This window comes from Aspergillus oryzae, chromosome 2 (genome assembly GCF_000184455.2).
Source record: "Aspergillus oryzae RIB40 DNA, chromosome 2".
In the NCBI taxonomy this organism is placed as follows: domain Eukaryota; kingdom Fungi; phylum Ascomycota; class Eurotiomycetes; order Eurotiales; family Aspergillaceae; genus Aspergillus; species Aspergillus oryzae.
Window position 1 is genome coordinate 6,127,521 of NC_036436.1, and position 17,945 is coordinate 6,145,465.

The 17,945-nt window shown below is 48.5% G+C and overlaps 4 protein-coding genes across 4 annotated transcripts; 3 read left to right on the plus strand and 1 right to left on the minus strand.

Moving 5' to 3' along the window:
- Window positions 1-3,321: 3,321 nt before the first annotated feature.
- AO090003001507 (cutinase family protein) lies at window positions 3,322-4,278 on the plus strand (the record flags this gene model as incomplete). The annotated part of the gene is made up of 4 exons (XM_001820498.3): window positions 3,322-3,618; window positions 3,666-3,811; window positions 3,895-4,052; window positions 4,115-4,278. 4 exons carry the CDS (start codon window positions 3,322-3,324, stop codon window positions 4,276-4,278), a joined length of 765 nt encoding a protein of 254 aa, XP_001820550.1.
- Window positions 4,279-5,735: 1,457 nt separating this feature from the next.
- Window positions 5,736-7,438, plus strand: AO090003001508 (hexokinase family protein; the record flags this gene model as incomplete). Its single annotated transcript, XM_001820499.3, has 2 exons — window positions 5,736-6,178; window positions 6,244-7,438. The coding sequence occupies 2 exons, from the start codon at window positions 5,736-5,738 to the stop codon at window positions 7,436-7,438; spliced, it is 1,638 nt and encodes a 545-aa protein (XP_001820551.1).
- Window positions 7,439-7,922: 484 nt separating this feature from the next.
- On the minus strand, window positions 7,923-8,339 carry AO090003001509 (uncharacterized protein; the record flags this gene model as incomplete). Its single annotated transcript, XM_023235352.1, has 1 exon — window positions 7,923-8,339. One exon carries the CDS (start codon window positions 8,337-8,339, stop codon window positions 7,923-7,925), a length of 417 nt encoding a protein of 138 aa, XP_023090378.1.
- Window positions 8,340-11,783: 3,444 nt separating this feature from the next.
- Window positions 11,784-16,204, plus strand: AO090003001511 (beta-glucosidase; the record flags this gene model as incomplete). The annotated part of the gene is made up of 3 exons (XM_023235353.1): window positions 11,784-11,930; window positions 13,716-13,854; window positions 13,920-16,204. 3 exons carry the CDS (start codon window positions 11,784-11,786, stop codon window positions 16,202-16,204), a joined length of 2,571 nt encoding a protein of 856 aa, XP_023090379.1.
- Between the last annotated feature and the right edge of the window lie 1,741 nt (window positions 16,205-17,945).

Consider the following 17,945-nt stretch of genomic DNA (forward strand, 5'->3'; position numbering starts at 1 on the left):
TGAGCTTTCCATCAAGCGACTCCAGATTGATAGGCTGGCGCCAAAATGACCATCCCTTGTAATCAGGTTAGGCAGATCCCTGAGCGAATATGCTCTCTAGGCGCGACAATCGTTGAAGGCTAGAACACGTCTTCGGACTGACTAAGAAGAATGCTCTCCTTAACAGAGGCCTTACACCTCATGATCCGTTCAGCTCTACACTCTAGCGCTATCTCATGGTAGTATTCTTTATCTAATCATGCTGTCGTGTTCCCCATCGGTACAACCACTGGAAGGGATATACGTGGACGGATACATAGTCTGATATGGACTCAACGTATGTCATTTGTCCAGGACATCAGGCCATTACCAGTCTTGTTGTAACGTTTTACGGTCTGTCGTCCACACATAGCGCGTACGTAGAAAACATTGCACCCGATACTGTTCGCAGCTGTTAGACTACACAAAGCTAGTGTATGAAACCTCCGACGTTCGGAAGATATATTCGGGATAACAAGAAATACTTTTACGCAACAACAAGGAGTGGTATCGCTGTAAGAGCCCGATATGCATGCCGAAGAAACAGACAAGTGTCCCGCTACGCGAGGATATCTTGACACGGGTGATCTGCGCTTGTCGGCGAAGATCTCCAGCAAACGGCGACCATCTCCCGTAGCTTCTTCACATCGAGCATGTCTTATTATTCCGATGTAGACCCGACGCTTCGAATGGAGCTTTTTCAGCACGTTGGTAGAGGAAAATAAACACCATGCAGGAGGATCTACTACAAGGTCCGCTAACGTGCGCATTTCGAACCGCTTCCCGTGGATCTGCAGGACGACGGAGCTGCAGAGAAAAGACATTCACATCTGCGAAAAACGGTCAAGATTCTGCACGTGTGTCCCAGGGTGGACACAAACGAAAGGAACTTCAGAATGCTTGGTCAACTTTAGGGCCAATAAGGTGAAAATCCTTAGGGGATGTACGGGTCGTCACAACGGGATCTTCGGCCTCCCGTTTTTCCCGCTCGAACCGCCCGTATACATATGGCGGAAGTAATTCTTCCAGCTCAGTCCGATGCTGACAGCTCCGGCGGTGTCGGTGTCTTATCTACCAGCCAATCCCGGTCTATTGTTGTCTATAGGAGCCGGTCTGGACCAACTCTGACAGTCAAACTCATATCTATGGATATTTACCTGCCAATGTCTTTGTCTTTAAGTTCTGGAACAGCACTGCAACGCTTAATGCGCGCCTCTTAAGTGTGGGTCGTGCCAGAGAGTTTGTCGTTGATTAAGCGCACACTAGAGGAGTGGACATATGTGGACATGGATAGTAACACCTCAAACGGCAATACTAGATCCATTGTGCCTCAGCCCATGCTAAACATGCTATTCTAAGAGAAATAATCATTGTGTGCTGTTGGTGTGTGGTTCGGCATCAGGAAAACGCCTGCTCCGAGTTGTTGAGTAGCCCGCACCCGAGTTACCCTCAGGAAAGACCTTTGAGAGATTCCTTGAAAAAGGTCTCTTGGCATGTTGGCCAAGCCGGCGTGAAGGTGATCTTGTCTCTATGTTTGGGAACGGGATGCGCTCTAGTAAATCTGATCTTGCTGTTGGTTCGAAGCCAAGACCGTGGAAATCCTTCCCGGCGATGCTCTCACCGGTTCCTCATTCTGGTCCCCGATAGTCACTACGGGAAGAGAGAGGAAGCCAGGCTGTCAGGACTCTCCCACTTTCTCTTAGGAAGCGTGAGCTACAGAATCCGGAAAAAATAGCATCTGTCACTGTACTGGTATGAGTTAGTAGTTAGTATGTTAGTCAACAAGCTTCTCGGACCGCTATCTTGGCATTACAAACCAGAATGAACTCCCAGGAACGAAAGTCGCTCCTTTTCCAGTTTCCATTGGTCCGAGGCCAAGAGCCATCCCTCACATGTCCGAATAAGCCCTGGAAAACTCTGCTCAGAAAACCAACATCAACCCACACTCTTCAGCTACACCTCCACCCAATGTCACCCTGACCAGTTCACACACATGCGAACTCGGTATTTCATGATCAGGACCCTCCCTGGTGTCACCACACTTAGTCCGTTGAATTAAGCATTAAAAGTGACAGGGGGGTTCGTACGTACTAGTTAGCATCTAGTAGAGAAGGGGTGATACCCTTCCACCACACAATGCGAACAACCTGTAGCTCGTCACTCAAACAGGTCCGGAGTTATACCGGGGTTACTAACGACCAGTAAGCAAGTCATGAGGGATTTTTATTCCGAAGTCAGTAGATCGACCGGGTTGGTCGGTGTGTCCCGCACCCGCGACACGGAGAATTTCCCGATGTATTCGAAGCTTTTTCTCACTTGCTTAGAGTAGACGATCCTGAAACCGGTGGGAGGGTAAACCCGGACGTCTCTCCGTGGATTGTTGGTGCCTGTTCAGAATCTCGGATGCGCGGGTCTTCACGACGGGTAGAAGATCAGCCACAGGGTCGAACTATTTACCGCCTTAGAACGAGAGAGGACTAGTCACGAGGGAACGGGAACCCTGGTGCGCCTTTTCGCTAAGGCCGCACTCATTCGAGCAACTCCCAATCGTCAGGATTCCTCCGTCTCCACCACGGTGGGGGGTCGTGCATTGACTAGCGACAATGCGGGGAAGACGGCACTCAAGTCGGATACTTTCAGGGCGTCTCGTTGGCCAGCATCTAAGCTTAACGGCCACCAACCGCCCGCATGACCGCGTGGGCGCAGTACAGGACTTGATTGCCATGACGCAAGCACCGCGGGGGTTCCGAATACGAGGGCTTTGTCAGAGGTCCATTGCAGGCCACAATATCGCCTTGGCTATCGTTCTAACTTCCGGGATTGGTCCATGGCCGAGCAAACAAAGAACCCCAGCCGTACCGCTGTCTAACTTTGTTCTTCACAAAAATATAGTCAACCAAATCAAACTGGCTCTACAGGGAAATGATTCGCCCTGTTCCAGCGATCCACCCAAAAGGATGCAACGCTGATATATTAATCCACGTTCTTGGCCGAGGGACTTGCTGAAGAAACAGCATGTGCTCTCGCCGAGTATCCAAAGGAACTCCCCGAATATCGGATTTTCCTTAGCTCTGGTTCCACGCCGAAGGCCCGCCGTACCGTTTTGGATGAATCTTGAGACATGTTGGTTGTATAGGGAAGTCGAGACGGCTGAAGGAACACGGCTTAGAGATGTATAAAAAGCGTGTCTTCCCCCGAAAACAAGACAGCTGCTCAGACACCATCACAGTTCTGATTGTCCTCGCAAACTAGCCTCAACCCAACGGCGCAAAGCTTTCACGGAGCCCTTCCACTTCAGCCACCATGCATCTTGCTATCAAGTCTCTCTTTGTCTCTCTCCTCGGAGCCAGCGTTCTCGCAAGCCCTCTTCCCAGCAATGCTCTGGTTGAGAGAAACGCTCCCCTGAATGAGTTCCTCAGCGCTCTTCTGTCGCATCTGCCTGCCATCGATGGCACCATCGACGCGGTGTCGGGTGTGATCACCGATTTTGATCAATTGCTCGCCGACCTCACTGGTGCTCGAACCACACAAAATGGATATATTGGTGTCTGCACGGACTACACCGTTCTCTTCGCCCGCGGAACCAGTGAGCCCGGAAACGTAAGCTTCGTTGCCTTAGTGCTTATTTCCATTCTAACTTTGTGCAGGTCGGTGTCCTTGTTGGACCTCCTCTTTCTGAAGCGTTTGAGCAAGCCGTCGGTGCAAAAGCCTTGAGCTTCCAGGGCGTCAACGGCTATAACGCAGATGTCGCGGGTTATTTGGCTGGAGGTGACGCTGCCGGTAGCAAGTCAATGTACGTCTCTTCTCTATTGTGTCGCAACCTTCTCGCTCTATTCCGATGGACAATGAAAATCGCAGCTGACATTATTCGAACAGGGCATCCCTGGCCAGCGAAGTTCTCTCCAAATGTCCTGACACTAAGCTCGTCATGAGCGGCTACTCTCAGGGTTGCCAGATTGTTCACAACGCCGTTGAGCAGCTCCCTGCCGCAGACGCTAGCAAGATCAGCAGCGTCCTCCTCTTCGGAGACCCATGTACGTTAAATTCCAAGGCCGTGGGGATTATTGATGTATGAAACATGCTGATTATTTTATAGACGCGGGCAAGGCCTTCCCCAACGTTGATGCTTCCCGTGTGCACACTGTGTGCCACGCCGGAGATACTATTTGCAACAACAGCGTCGTTATCCTGCCCCCTCACCTGACCTACGCTGTTGATGTGACTAACGCGGTTCAATTTGCTGTTGCGGCTGCGAACTAATTTACGATAAGGGCTCCATGTTCACTGTGAAGCTTGCTTCCGATCGGGTTTTGGCTCTTTTGAGATCCGTTCGTCGCATCGAACATACCGATCTGTGATCGAACTACGTTTGCATAGGGCATGATAGGCGCGACTGTGGTGTTTTGCATTGGTGATGATATTTAGTAATGTATATTAATACGCGACGTGTGATGTGATATATAGTATGTGTGGTAGATTAATATACTCAACTCGCATAACCATGCTTTCAATCTCGCGCTTGTAGAATGATTAACCTTTATCATTACCACTTGAAGTACATCTAATAGAACAATAATTTTTGATATGCTATTATAAATATGTTTCTTATGCAATTTAGTGTAATCCTGTAAGTTGTCTCCAGGGCACATAATATGTTGCACCCCAACATACTGTTGTCACACTCAGCCTGGCGGAATGCATCTGTAGTATCACACAGGGCTGACAAAGGGGGCGGAGGAAAAGAAAGATGCACAAGTGAGAAAAAAATACCTCCATCCTAGCTTCATAAAATCACAGATTGAGCTGGCATACTCGTGCGGGCTTCTTGTTGTAGAACCCAAATGGTTTATGATAATGTACCCGGAAATTCCACAACCATGTGTGAAATATATATTTCATGACGACCAGAGAGTTCTTCAGACAACTCTAAGTCGCTCAATAAAGTGGTAAGATTTCACCTCTTAGCATCACCAGCCTAAAACCATATTAAATTCCTAAGTCCTTTACAACAAAAACAATTTAATTCCGGCTCTTCTTCGTCAGCTAGAAACCTCGGGCGTGCAAGGCTACTTGGTGGAAGAAGTCCGGGCGCTTGGGACAATCAAATCAAGACAATCATGGGAGATCTGCCAACACTGTCCCGGGGATTCAATCTTGGGGGATTAATAAAGAGAAAACGCTTAAAAAAGAAGAGTTGGACATATTGCCATGTACATGGTTGAAATCGAGATCAATGGTGGGCTGGCTCTTACAAAAGCGTCCGGGTCACGGAAATAAGTGGCTAAAGCTTGGCGTAGAATATAAAAGCATTGTTATCCACAACTCCAAAGCTCTGAATCCACTCTATCATATATGATTCGTACTTGAGTGAAACCGTACTGTTGAATTCGTGACAATTTTATAGTTAAATCGGTAACTATATTGACAACCTGTTTTCTTGTTCCACTCGTTCGATCAGCTAATCATACGAATTGACTATCCATTCAATGCACGAAAATCCTCGACAAGGTCGACACAATGTTGGAGGTGACGGGCAGGCAGAGTTGGATGCGTATGCAACCACTTAGGGTTCCCGATGGAAGGTGACATCGGGCAACGGGACAGCGTAACATCCGAAAAGTCACCTGTCCACAAGTCACGGGGATGCCGAACTGCAACAACATTTCGCGTTGCTGAAGATGAGAACCGAATTCTCTTCCGCTACATCTTCAGGCGGCATGTCGCACACATCTGCAAAATCATCCTCGGATCTCTCGAGTTTTCTCCAGCCGCTTCGTATTGGGATTGATACTCTGTATGACTTGTCATACCGCCTTTCCTTAACCTACAAGAAGCTAGCGGCGTCCCCCGAACACTTCTTCCCCACTCCCATCACTCGGCTACCAACTGGGCTGGAAACGGGCCGGTATCTAGCGGTTTACGTTGGTCTTTCGTATCTCCGAGTAGCCTTTATCGACTTGTTAGGTGATCAACAGCGCGTACGACGAACACTAGAAAAGGCTTGGCCAATCGAGGAGCATCTGCGAAGAGACCGTGCTCCAGATTTGTTTACCTTCATCGGAGATTGTATTGCAGATGTTGTCAGAGACAGTCTGAACAGTCCAAGCGAAGAGGTACCCCGCGAGCTGACGACAGGTATCTCGTTTTGTTTCCCGATCAGGTTGGCCTCTTGATTTCTACATGTAGTAAGCATGTCACGAGATAAAAACTGACGATGAACAACAGACAAAAATGTTTGAATGAGGCCATTCTCATGCCAACAGGAAAAGGCTTCGCCTTGAAGACTGATCTTAATTTGCACCAGGCTTTACTGGATGGTTACGAGCGTCACACCTGGTCCCCTGGTGAAGATGAGCAGCGCATGCCTGTCAAACGACGAAAACTCTTTAACCTTCCCAAGTTAAGGATTGCAGCGATGACAAATGATACTTCGTCAACACTTTGCTCGCTGGCGTATACAATCCACTCGTTCCCAAATACGCGCGCCGTAATGGGCTTCATTGTAGGTGCTGGCTCCAATGCTACTGTTCCAATAAAGATAGCCGATCTCCACGAACGTAAAATCCAGCATATTCGCGAGAAAGATCCAAGTGCCCAGGAGGCTCTGGTCTCGACGGAGTGGACTTTATCTAGTGCCTCAGCACCTATCTTTGAGCTGAATCTTCGAACTAAATGGGATACGGAGCTCGACAAGCATTGTCAAAGGCCGGGATTTCAACCCTTAGAGTTGATGGTTGGTGGAAGGTATGTTGGTGAGCTAGTGCGGCTCATCGCCTTTGACTGGTTTCACGGTGTGCTAGGTATCCCACGCTCAGCATTGCCTGCGAATCTGGTTGCAGAGTACTCGCTTTCAACAGATTTCCTTTCTCTTAAGGTAGCTTGCAACCAGTCCGATGAGCGGCTGGCAATGGAGCTGTCCCATGAGCTACCGCCGCCTTCTATGAGTGACTGGCGCTGGACGCCGGATTCTTCCCGGGATTTGCGTGTCATTGCAAGTTATGTCCAGGATAGGGCGACTTCCCTGGTTGCAGCAGTTATCGTTGGTCTTCTTGTATGTGCAGGAGAGATTGCTTTACAACCTCCTCACAATCATAGAGACCTTTCAGCACCGAATGCTTCGAATGGAAAAGCACGGACTGATGAGTCCACAACAAGGTGGAAAAATGGTCCGGAAGAACTGGCTGTAGCTGTTTCCGGCGGGGTCATGCAGCATTATCCGTACTACAAGGAAAAGACACAAAGATACATCGATCAGCTTCTGATTCGTGCTGGTCCACAGGAAGGGGGCAAAAGCATTTTTCTTCGTGATGTGAATGATGGAGGATTAATAGGGACGGGAATCTTAGCAGGAACTACCGCTGGGGAGATCGGGGGTATTATAGGCTCGACCTTTGAAGTGTCAAGCTTCAATTCCATATAGTACTTATGTACAAGGAGCTGCTTCCCTTCTATATATAATTTTGAGAAGATCTCTATAGCATTGCGCGGCTCTGCCGTGAGCACGCTAATAAAGGGCTGATCTAGTCGTATAATTTAACATGCAGGAAGCGACGCATAATGCGGTAGTCTAGAAACTATTGTATGGGTGAGACTAGACTGGCGTTGGACCTGAACTCTCTCCCTTAAATATACATGCAAAAAGTAGAAGAAATTCAGCTGACATAAGTTTATGGTGATGTATGGTATTTCTTTCGTTGAAGTTGCTCAAGAGATACCTGCCCACACGTCGAATAATTCTCCCTTCAGCCGTCCTTTCACAAACCATCTCTGAGCTGTCAAACTTCACGAAACTTTAAGTCCTCACACTATATCTGACTTTCTGATGTTGCACTTGGCCGTAGGCTTAATCACATTCGTACCTCTTCCAGTATCGATGGTGCAGAGACCTTCAGAACACTACGAAATTAGTACACATATACTTTATGATAGATGAATAGCTGTAGGAGTGTCCTTACCTCGGTGCTACATTCAACAGTCCAGTTATTTTTACCCTCTGTGGAGGTGCATATCCTTTTGGTTGTTGAACATTTCTTAGCAAGGTTAGCGATATTTTCTGCCGGTAACTGGCAAGTCAATTGACTTACACCCGGGATAAACCTTTTGGTCCGGACCATAAAGCCTGTACCCGGAACCACCTTCTTTGGCCCAACTGGGTTTTTGACTGGGTTGACTGGGTTGACTGGGTTGGCTTGATTGACTGGACTAGCTGGACTAGCTGGACTAGCTGGACTGACAGGATTGAGTAGATTGGGAAGATCGATTGGCGCGGGAATCGCAGAGGCAAGGACGACAACGAACAGAGAGACAATGATAGTGCGCATGTTGTAACACCTCACGCAGGTTAAAATTGAATAAAATGCCAGAAACTAACCTGCGACAAAAGATTGTTATAACAGGAAGCTGAAGAAAAGACTTGTCAATTGCACTCCTTTCTATCGCTGGACATAAATTTACACTAAAACATGGCGCCTGTGAGTTTAACGCCTTTAACAAAGGAAATCGATCAATTAGGTTAAATACGACTTGGAGCCGTGTTGGCTCGGTATGAACCAAAGGTGTGTATATAACTGGTGAATTCTAGATTCGCTTCTATGTGGGGTGGACTTTTTATTCCGACGCCCGAAGAAAGTTATATCGCATCCTGGTTTGGTGATCTATTACTGAAGGGTCTTTTGGCATAACTCTACTCTTGGAAGCTGTACCTCCAATATTTCCAGGCGAAGATATTGATTGAAATAAATGCTAACATTCCCATCATGAAACAGGTGTTCCTAAGCGATCTATCAAGCCTTAGCTCCTGACACAGTACAACTAAACCTGCATAATCGTCAAGCGGAGTGCTTTGCTGACATGCCAAAACGAAGATCAAAATCAAAGTTCTGTTGCCGGGGGTGACATAAAGGCTCAAGGGAGCTCTTACGCATATGAAATATACGTGAACCAGCTCGCGTAATAGGTGAACAGAGAATAGCAAGTCGGCTCACGAGTGCTGTGTATTTATTGATGCTTTAGCTCTAGGTATTTACTTTGTCGAACGGAGATATGTCAGCGTAGGTGGTATTTCGGTCTCTTCCAAAACACCAATGCCGTTGGAGCATCGCGCCATCTCTAGATATAACCAGGTGGGATAGTGTTGCTGAAAAGGTATGATGATGCCACGGAGCTAGAAAAGACAAATCCAAACAAAGCTGCCGCGAGTGACGAATGGTGTTCCAATATAGGATTTGTAAGTGCTATTGTATTCGGCCTAAACGGGGCACGATAAACTTTGACGCCCCAAAAGCCCTACTCCCTGGCTTTTGTTCTGGTTGGCCGACCTTCGAATAGAAGAATTCCCGAAAAGTTAGTAAGCAAACACATTTAATACCGGCCTATAAAATAGAGAAAATGACATAAGAGAAAAAAGGGAGACATAATGGGAAAGGAAAGAGAGAAAGAAAGGATCAGGACACGTGCCAGAGGCACTGGTCTGTTCTCAACATCTTTGCCTCGCTTGACGTATAGCTTGTGCGAATATAGCTATTATAGCGACGCTGACATAAATACTGTATTTGTGTCTCACTACGGCAGAAATAATAAACCCGGCTTGGGTGTTTGAGCGACGGCTCGTACGTCGCCCGTGGATAGTCCTCGAGGTAAAGCGGCGGACAATACATTTCCCTGATATAAAGGACGTGGACTAGCAAAGAGGCACGATCTAAAGCACTTAATAGACTCGGTGGTACAAATGTACCTTCGATTGGTAGGTGCATGGTTATGGATTTTACGCGATTCGCTCACGTAGAATTACATGCACAGGCTTAAAAATTTAGCCGACGAGAATGGTGCAATAGGGGGTATGTCTTACTCTGTGGCGGCGATATGTAGCACATAGCTATGTACATGGCAAACGCTCCATGACTCTATGAGTTACCAGGCGAAGCGCAGCGCCGCTGAAACAGTGTCAGAATCCGTTCAGCCCTTTGGATGATATCTCAGCTCAGCCTTTCACATGCTACTCCCATTTTGCAATAGCTAACCGGGTCACATTCATCAATCACTCTCCAGGCAGCTACCTATCTCCTCAACGTTGGTAGGTATAGAAAGATGCCTATTGTGGCCCAACCCGCCCGGGACCCTTGCGATGACGCCGACGTGGCTTCAAACTGGCTAGCTTGAGACAGCTTACTCTACTCTCTGTGACCCATCTCCAATGGTGGACCACGTCGACTTGTTTGCCTTCTTTCTATGCGACCGTTTCCGATTCGCTAGTATCCGGAGGCGCAGGCTCTTTACGACTGCGCGTATTCGCGGAGTGAGTCGACTTCCCGCTCGACGTTTCTAGAATCCGTTGTTCGACGAGGGAAAACGTCTCTGAAACAATTGACTGATAGCGGCCCGTGTCTATTAATCCTGATATTCTTTGGCGCAGGCATAGAAAGCCCTTTCGGTGTTCAACGTCAAGATAACCTTGGAACGGTGTGTATAATGCATGACATGGAGGCGTCCGGGTAATGCAAGGAAGCCGTCGAGTTCCGGTAGAAATGGTGATAAATGGATCTTATTTACAGGGCAAGCACGTGGAATGATGCTACTAATAGTCGGGGGTTGCCGACTTCTAGAACCTAACGGCCGACAAGATCCACCGAAAACTGGCGTGTGCCGTGTCTCAGTGGTCGAATCCCTAGTTACCGACTTCAGGTAGTGAGTGGGGTATACACGAGTCATGGAGATCCGCCCGTGTTCAATCAAGTCGAAGACCGTCAGCTCTGGTGTTCACTTGCGGCGCAGAATACAACTCAAGCCTCGCCATCTGCTCCATCACGAGTGATTGTTAACTCCTCTAATGTAAGCCTATACCAATGTCTGCTCAGCAAGAAAATAAACTTTAGATCGACGACTAGTACACTTTGGTAACGGACTGTTGCTCCGGATTGATACCCCGAGGGGTGGCATGAAGCTGTCTGGGGTCGACGGAATCCTCCGCAAGGGCTAATTCGGAATGAGACGCTAGACATGTCTCGTATACTAATGCCAAGCGCACTTCTACTCTTAGATTCGACAATGAGAGTGCGCCGTACCGTTGGTTGAGTGTGAAGATCTCTTCCAGTTTTGGAACGGAAGTGTTTGAAACCTGTTTGATCCGGGTCAAGAACAGATCCTGACAAAAGTATAGACTGTAGAGCACAAGAGCGAGCTATCTGGATCTCTAGTATAAAAGGATGCGTTTCTCTGGCATGTCTCTTCATTTCCAGAACGCAGTCTCATCCGCAACAGCAAACATCGAACAACTGTAATACATACTGCTTTATCAGCAACCATGAAGTTCCACGCTTTCGTCGCCGTCACTCTTGCCCTTTTCCAAACCGGTCTCTCGTCGGCCTTGCCCGACAGCGCCAGTATCACTGCGCGTCAAGACCGGAGAGGCTCTGAGCAGATCCCTGGTCTCGGATCTCGCAAACAGCAGGTGATCAGTGCTGGTGGCAACACCATGGACCTGGCAGTTGCTATGCTTGAGACGACGAATATGGGCACCGACTATCGCTACGGTATGTGTCCTCCCATGATCGCATACAGGATGAGATCAACTGACGCGATCATGCATACAAGGTGACGGCAAGACTGGAGATGCCACGAACTTTGGAATCTTCAAGCAGAATTGGTACATGCTCCGCACCTCAGCCTCGGAGTTTCTAGGGCAGAGCGTTAATGATGTCCGTAACGGCGAAATTCTGAAGTACGTCAGCGTGGCTTTGTCACTCGGACTTTCACAATCTACTCTGCAAATGCTGACATCCCCTACAGCAAGGACCTCGGTAAGGATATCAAGGCCCGCCACGACGGAGAGGCCAAATACGGTTTTGACGTCTGGTTCGCTGGACATCGCAATGGTGCAAGTGGTGTCCAGAACCCTAACACCGCCGACATCAAACGTGCGTATTCTCACTCCGTGGCTTTGCGTCGCAATGTATGAAGAGATGCTAAATGGATATAGGGTACCGCGATGCTGTTCAATGGATCAAGTCCCAGATTGAAAGCGACAAGAAATACGAGTCAGATAACACTCGCTTCTGGGTCGATGTTACTCCCATCTAAGCACAGGGTTGGCCCGGGGAATGGTCCAGTGTCGGAATGGGTAGGCCTTGAACGTATTCGGTACGGTACCTAGGTAGCTCAGTGCTAGGAGAATTCAACATCTCCTACCGAATGTACTTTATCTGCTTTTGACCAATTATCCTAAGGTGGTTGCTTCTTATAACCACCCCCATGCTTGCATTCGCACTAATTGCTTGTAAGAATATGGAGAAGTGGAAACCTCCGAGACTGAGCAGGGTAACAGACTTCGTGGGGCATAATAGAAATTACATAATGCCAACCTCGGAGAAAAAGATTCTATGACCATAAACCCGATACTCGCTCGTTCAGAATATATCCGATGTCATCTCCGCTTCCCATCTGCCCACTCCGATGGGAACCACCTGATGTTTCTCCGAAATATAAAGGTTATATTGCGCGAAAGAAGAATCCTTTGGGCGGATCGGGAGAAAGTAGGTAAACCGAAACCGAATAAAATAATTATAGTTTTACAGGCACCGGAGCGGCTCGGATATCGCTAACCTTGAGCCGAGCGCGCGTTCATAGGAATTCAGCAATCTAAGGAGAGCTTCTGACCCAAGTCAAGGCTCATGTACTCGATGGTATTAGATGTGAACTGGATGCTGGTATCACCCTACCAATGGGTATTTGGTACCAAGTATACCGAAGCATGCTGGAGCGCCTTGGAGATCTCAAGTGATCACAACAGAATTCCTCATACCGAGGGGTAAAGGCCAGTCAAAGACTGGGGGATACCGAGAACACGGGTGGATCTATCTAATGCCACTTCCTCAACGTGGTCACGGGTTCACATCGATACTGACGGTGATAGAATCGGTCAACTTGACGACGGCGCAACGCTGCAATGCCGATGTTCAATGCCGGACGGGCAATGCGTATGCCGATCCCCAGTCTGTCAAGGTTCCCCAGACCTTTCTTCGTTGTATGGGTCATAGCCTAATGCTCGGTCTGTGTCCGACGGCCGTGAGAGCTGGCTTGGCTACCAGATAGGGTCAAGTCAAACTGAGGTTGTGGGCCAACTAGAGATGGAATGCAACTGGCCATTCGTGGTAGAGCCAGTCAGAAAGAACCATAGCATCCCCAAAACTCTATTTCGTCTTTTTTTTTCGCCGGGGTTCTGCCGACACGTGGTTTCTAAGCCATTTAAAGACGATGTGGGGAGTAGAATGTGGGGTCCCCGCAAGCCTTTCTTGCATAATTCCGCGTTCGGGTTTAAGTTGTAAGTTGAAGGAAAGCAGAACCGAAGCAATTTCCACTACCCCACACATGATATCAGAGATTTATGTATTGGAGCTATGGATTGGTTGGTCTGTTGGTCTAAAGGATTCCGCGGTGAAGAGCGGCCTGCCGTGATACATACCAAGCCGACATCGCGCAGAAATAGCGGCTGGAGTCTATACCAAATGTTGAAAGCAACGCGGAATACCAAGGTCTGGCATAATGGGATTATGGGTCTAGAGCAGTTGCGTGTCCAATGGAGGACTATAAAAGCAAGGGATGCACGCAGCATCTGTACTCCTTGAGTCCGAGCGAGTAGACGTGTATTACTTTTCCCTTTTATCTTCAGTTATTGTCGCTTTTCTTGTGTGGGCGCCACGAAGATGAAGCTGTCAGCGGCACTTTCTACGCTTGCTGCATTGCAGCCAGCAGTCGGCGCTGCCGTGCAGAATCGGGCGTCAGATGTCGCGGATCTGGAGCACTACTGGTCGTATGGGCATTCAGAGCCCGTCTATCCAACACGTAAGCCGTCATTGTTCAGGTTCCACCATGACATGCAGATTCGATAACTGACATTAAATATACAGCTGAAACAAAGGGCTTAGGCGACTGGGAAGAGGCCTTCACCAAAGCCCGGTCGCTCGTCGCTCAGATGACTGACAAAGAGAAGAACAACATCACATATGGCTATTCTTCTACAGCCAACGGTTGCGGTGGGACAAGCGGAGGAGTCCCACGATTGGGATTCCCCGGGATCTGCCTCCAAGATGCCGGGAATGGTGTGAGAGGAACGGACATGGTCAACTCTTATGCATCCGGAGTTCATGTGGGAGCGTCATGGAACCGGGACCTCACATACAGCCGGGCCCAGTATATGGGCGCCGAGTTCAAACGGAAGGGAGTCAATGTTGCACTTGGTCCAGTGGCTGGACCCATTGGCCGCATCGCCCGAGGCGGTCGCAACTGGGAAGGCTTCAGCAACGATCCCTATCTGTCTGGTGCCTTGACTGGAGATACCGTTCGCGGTTTGCAAGAATCTGTCATTGCTTGCGTGAAGCATCTGATAGGAAATGAACAGGAAACGCATCGGAGTACACCATCAATGTTGGCCAACAGTCGAAACCAATCGTCCTCCTCCAACCTGGACGATAAAACCATGCATGAGCTCTATCTGTGGCCCTTCCAAGATGCAGTCAAGGCGGGTGCCGGTTCCGTCATGTGCAGTTACAACCGGATCAACAATAGCTACGGTTGTCAGAATAGCAAGGCGATGAATGGTCTGCTCAAAGGCGAACTCGGCTTCCAGGGTTTTGTTGTCTCAGATTGGGGTGCTCAACACACTGGGATTGCTAGTGCAGCGGCCGGGCTAGATATGGCAATGCCTTCATCCTCGTACTGGGAGAATGGCACTCTTGCCCTAGCTGTCAAGAACGAGTCGCTGCCTTCCACACGCCTTGATGATATGGCCACCCGTATTGTCGCTACTTGGTACAAATATGCGGAGATTGAAAACCCTGGTCATGGCCTACCATACAGCCTCCTTGCTCCCCACAACCTAACCGACGCCCGGGATCCGAAATCCAAGTCCACCATCTTGCAAGGTGCTGTAGAAGGACATGTCTTAGTCAAGAATACGAACAACGCCCTGCCCCTTAAGAAACCCCAGTTTCTCTCTCTCTTCGGGTATGACGCCGTCGCTGCTGCTCGCAACACAATGGATGACCTTGATTGGAACATGTGGTCTATGGGCTATGATAATTCCCTAACATACCCCAATGGCTCAGCTGTGGATGCAATGATGCTGAAGTATATATTTCTCTCAAGTGCAAACCCAAGTGCGTTTGGCCCCGGGGTGGCGCTCAATGCTACGACGATTACTGGTGGTGGCTCGGGTGCCAGCACCGCATCTTATATCGACGCACCCTTCAATGCCTTCCAGCGCCAGGCATATGATGATGATACGTTCCTCGCCTGGGACTTTGCATCTCAGAACCCCTTGGTGAACCCAGCTAGTGATGCTTGTATCGTGTTTATTAACGAGCAGTCTTCGGAGGGATGGGATCGACCATATCTGGCAGATCCCTACTCTGACACATTGGTTCAGAACGTCGCTTCACAATGCAGCAACACCATGGTCGTTATCCACAATGCTGGTGTTCGCCTTGTGGACCGCTGGATTGAAAACGATAACATCACGGCGGTCATCTACGCTCATCTCCCTGGACAAGATAGCGGCCGAGCCCTCGTGGAGGTCATGTACGGCAAACAATCTCCATCTGGCCGTCTGCCTTACACTGTGGCAAAGAACGAGTCCGACTACGGTAGCCTCTTGAACCCGGTAATCCAGTCCGGTACCGATGATATCTACTACCCCCAGGATAACTTCACCGAGGGCGTCTACATTGACTACAAGGCTTTCGTGGCTGCCAATATCACCCCACGGTACGAGTTCGGATACGGATTGACCTACTCCACTTTCGACTACTCCGACCTGAAGGTTTCCACCTCCTCAAATGTAAGCACTAGCTATCTGGCTCCAGGTACTACTGTGGCTGAGGGTGGTCTCCCTTCAGTGTGGGATATCATCGCTACCGTGACTTGTACTGTTTCCAACACCGGGTCTGTGGCGGCGGCGGAAGTGGCCCAGCTCTATATTGGCATCCCGGGTGGCCCAGCCAAGGTTCTGCGAGGATTTGAGAAGCAACTCATCGAGCCTGGACAACAGGTGCAAGTGACTTTCGATCTTACTCGTCGCGACCTCAGCACCTGGGATACCGAGAAGCAGAATTGGGGGCTACAAGCAGGGAGCTACGCTCTCTATGTTGGAAAGAGTGTCCTAGATATCCAGTTAACCGGATCATTGAGCTTATAGCGTGGCGCGGCGTTACAGCACATGGGATCGGGTCTTGCGAAGACTGATGCTAAAGAGCAATAACTAGATACAGTGACCGGATTCTATCAGAATAGGATTTAATGAATAGAAAGTTAGACAAGCCTTCACATTTTTCATCGCTAAGCGTACATAAATTGTCTTAACTAAGTAGGCAATGGTGTTCCACAAGGAACCTTATATTCTAAGAGAATCAAAATTCCATCAGTTAGCCCTCGCAATTTAGTGATTCATAGTAGTAGAATCGATGCATCTTGAAACTAAACCACGCAGCCATGCACAGCCAATTGTACGATTCATAGCAGGCACGGATACGGTGTCGCATTCCCACTCTATAGATGTAGCGATATGATCATCGCACCGGTGACCCTTGAGAGTGGGTCTTAATCAAAGACAGTTGCGCTATGGCCTCATGGGCGTTAGTCTCGACAATCATTGTCAAACCTTATGCAGCTGGTGGAGGTCTGGAATGATCTTTGCCCAGGAAGTGGATTCAAGAGCTCGATGCTCGAACCTAGAGTGTGGATACTCAGCCTCTAACCTAGCTATTGCTGATCAGCTCGACAAGAAGGTAATGCAATAGTCCTCCCGTGCCTGGATCGGTTCGCGAATCACGGTAAGAAAGGGAGCAAATAAAAAGGGCTCAAAGTTTATACCGGCGGGCACAGTCAAAGAAACTATAAAGATTGGGGAAAGGGGACACAGTTTCTTCCCGTCAAATTGACATACATAAGGTTCTCATTGCCGACATTGTAAACAAGCTGTCGTAGTCAAGCCGTCTCAACATGAAGATAACCACTTTCTCTGTCTTGATCTTTAGTATTCTCTCTGTCAGTCATGCCGGAGTACCCCAAACGAATGGCGGCACTCAGCCCGCTTTACCACCCCTCGCCGATGTAGTGAAGGAAGAAATTGAAGTATATGATGGTGTCAGTCAATCGATTCTCACGACAGATAGAAGCCGCGTGACTGACTTTATAAAGGAATGCTCGGTGCCAGATCACAAAACCTCGACGTACGGGATATGCGTTGTTCGGGGTAAAAGCCAGCCGGCCAGTCAGGGGAAGTCAAAACAAAATAAAGCTGATTTTTAATGGGGATGTGACCCTGCATGGCCCGTAAGAGAAGCGCTGTCATGGCATATTTTTGACTTACTGACTTCTGCAGTGTCGAGGAAACAAGAATGCCTGCAAGATTCGCAAATATATAGTTCACCTCAACGGCAATAGGATTTGGAATGCAAGGTGCCATTGAAAGAGTTATAGGAAAGTAAGGCTGGCTGAATTATCAGATTACAAATGGGTTCGGCGATGCTGGGGGTCTGACCGACGACATCCTGAAACAGAGCCTGAAATGTTGACATTTCCCGATGAGTTAGTTAGAGGTCCGATAGTGCCTGGTCAACACAGATACAGTCGATAGTTGAAAACGGAGCTCTTCTCGTCTCACCTTTCCTTGGCGTAGAAAAAAAGCTCATCCTATAGTTTGAAGCTTTATACACGCCGCAAGCATCGCTGACAGACTTACGCTTATCAGTTCACGATCTAAGATAGAGAGTCATAACAAACCCGGAGATAGCTCAGCATTTGTTGTAGACTCATTGGCCTGAGATATGACAAGGCAGGTTACCAAGAGAAAGGAAATATTGTTATTCACATCGATTAGTTCATTAGACATGATTATATACTCCAGGTGTAGAATGCTATTTCGCGTTAGGATCTAC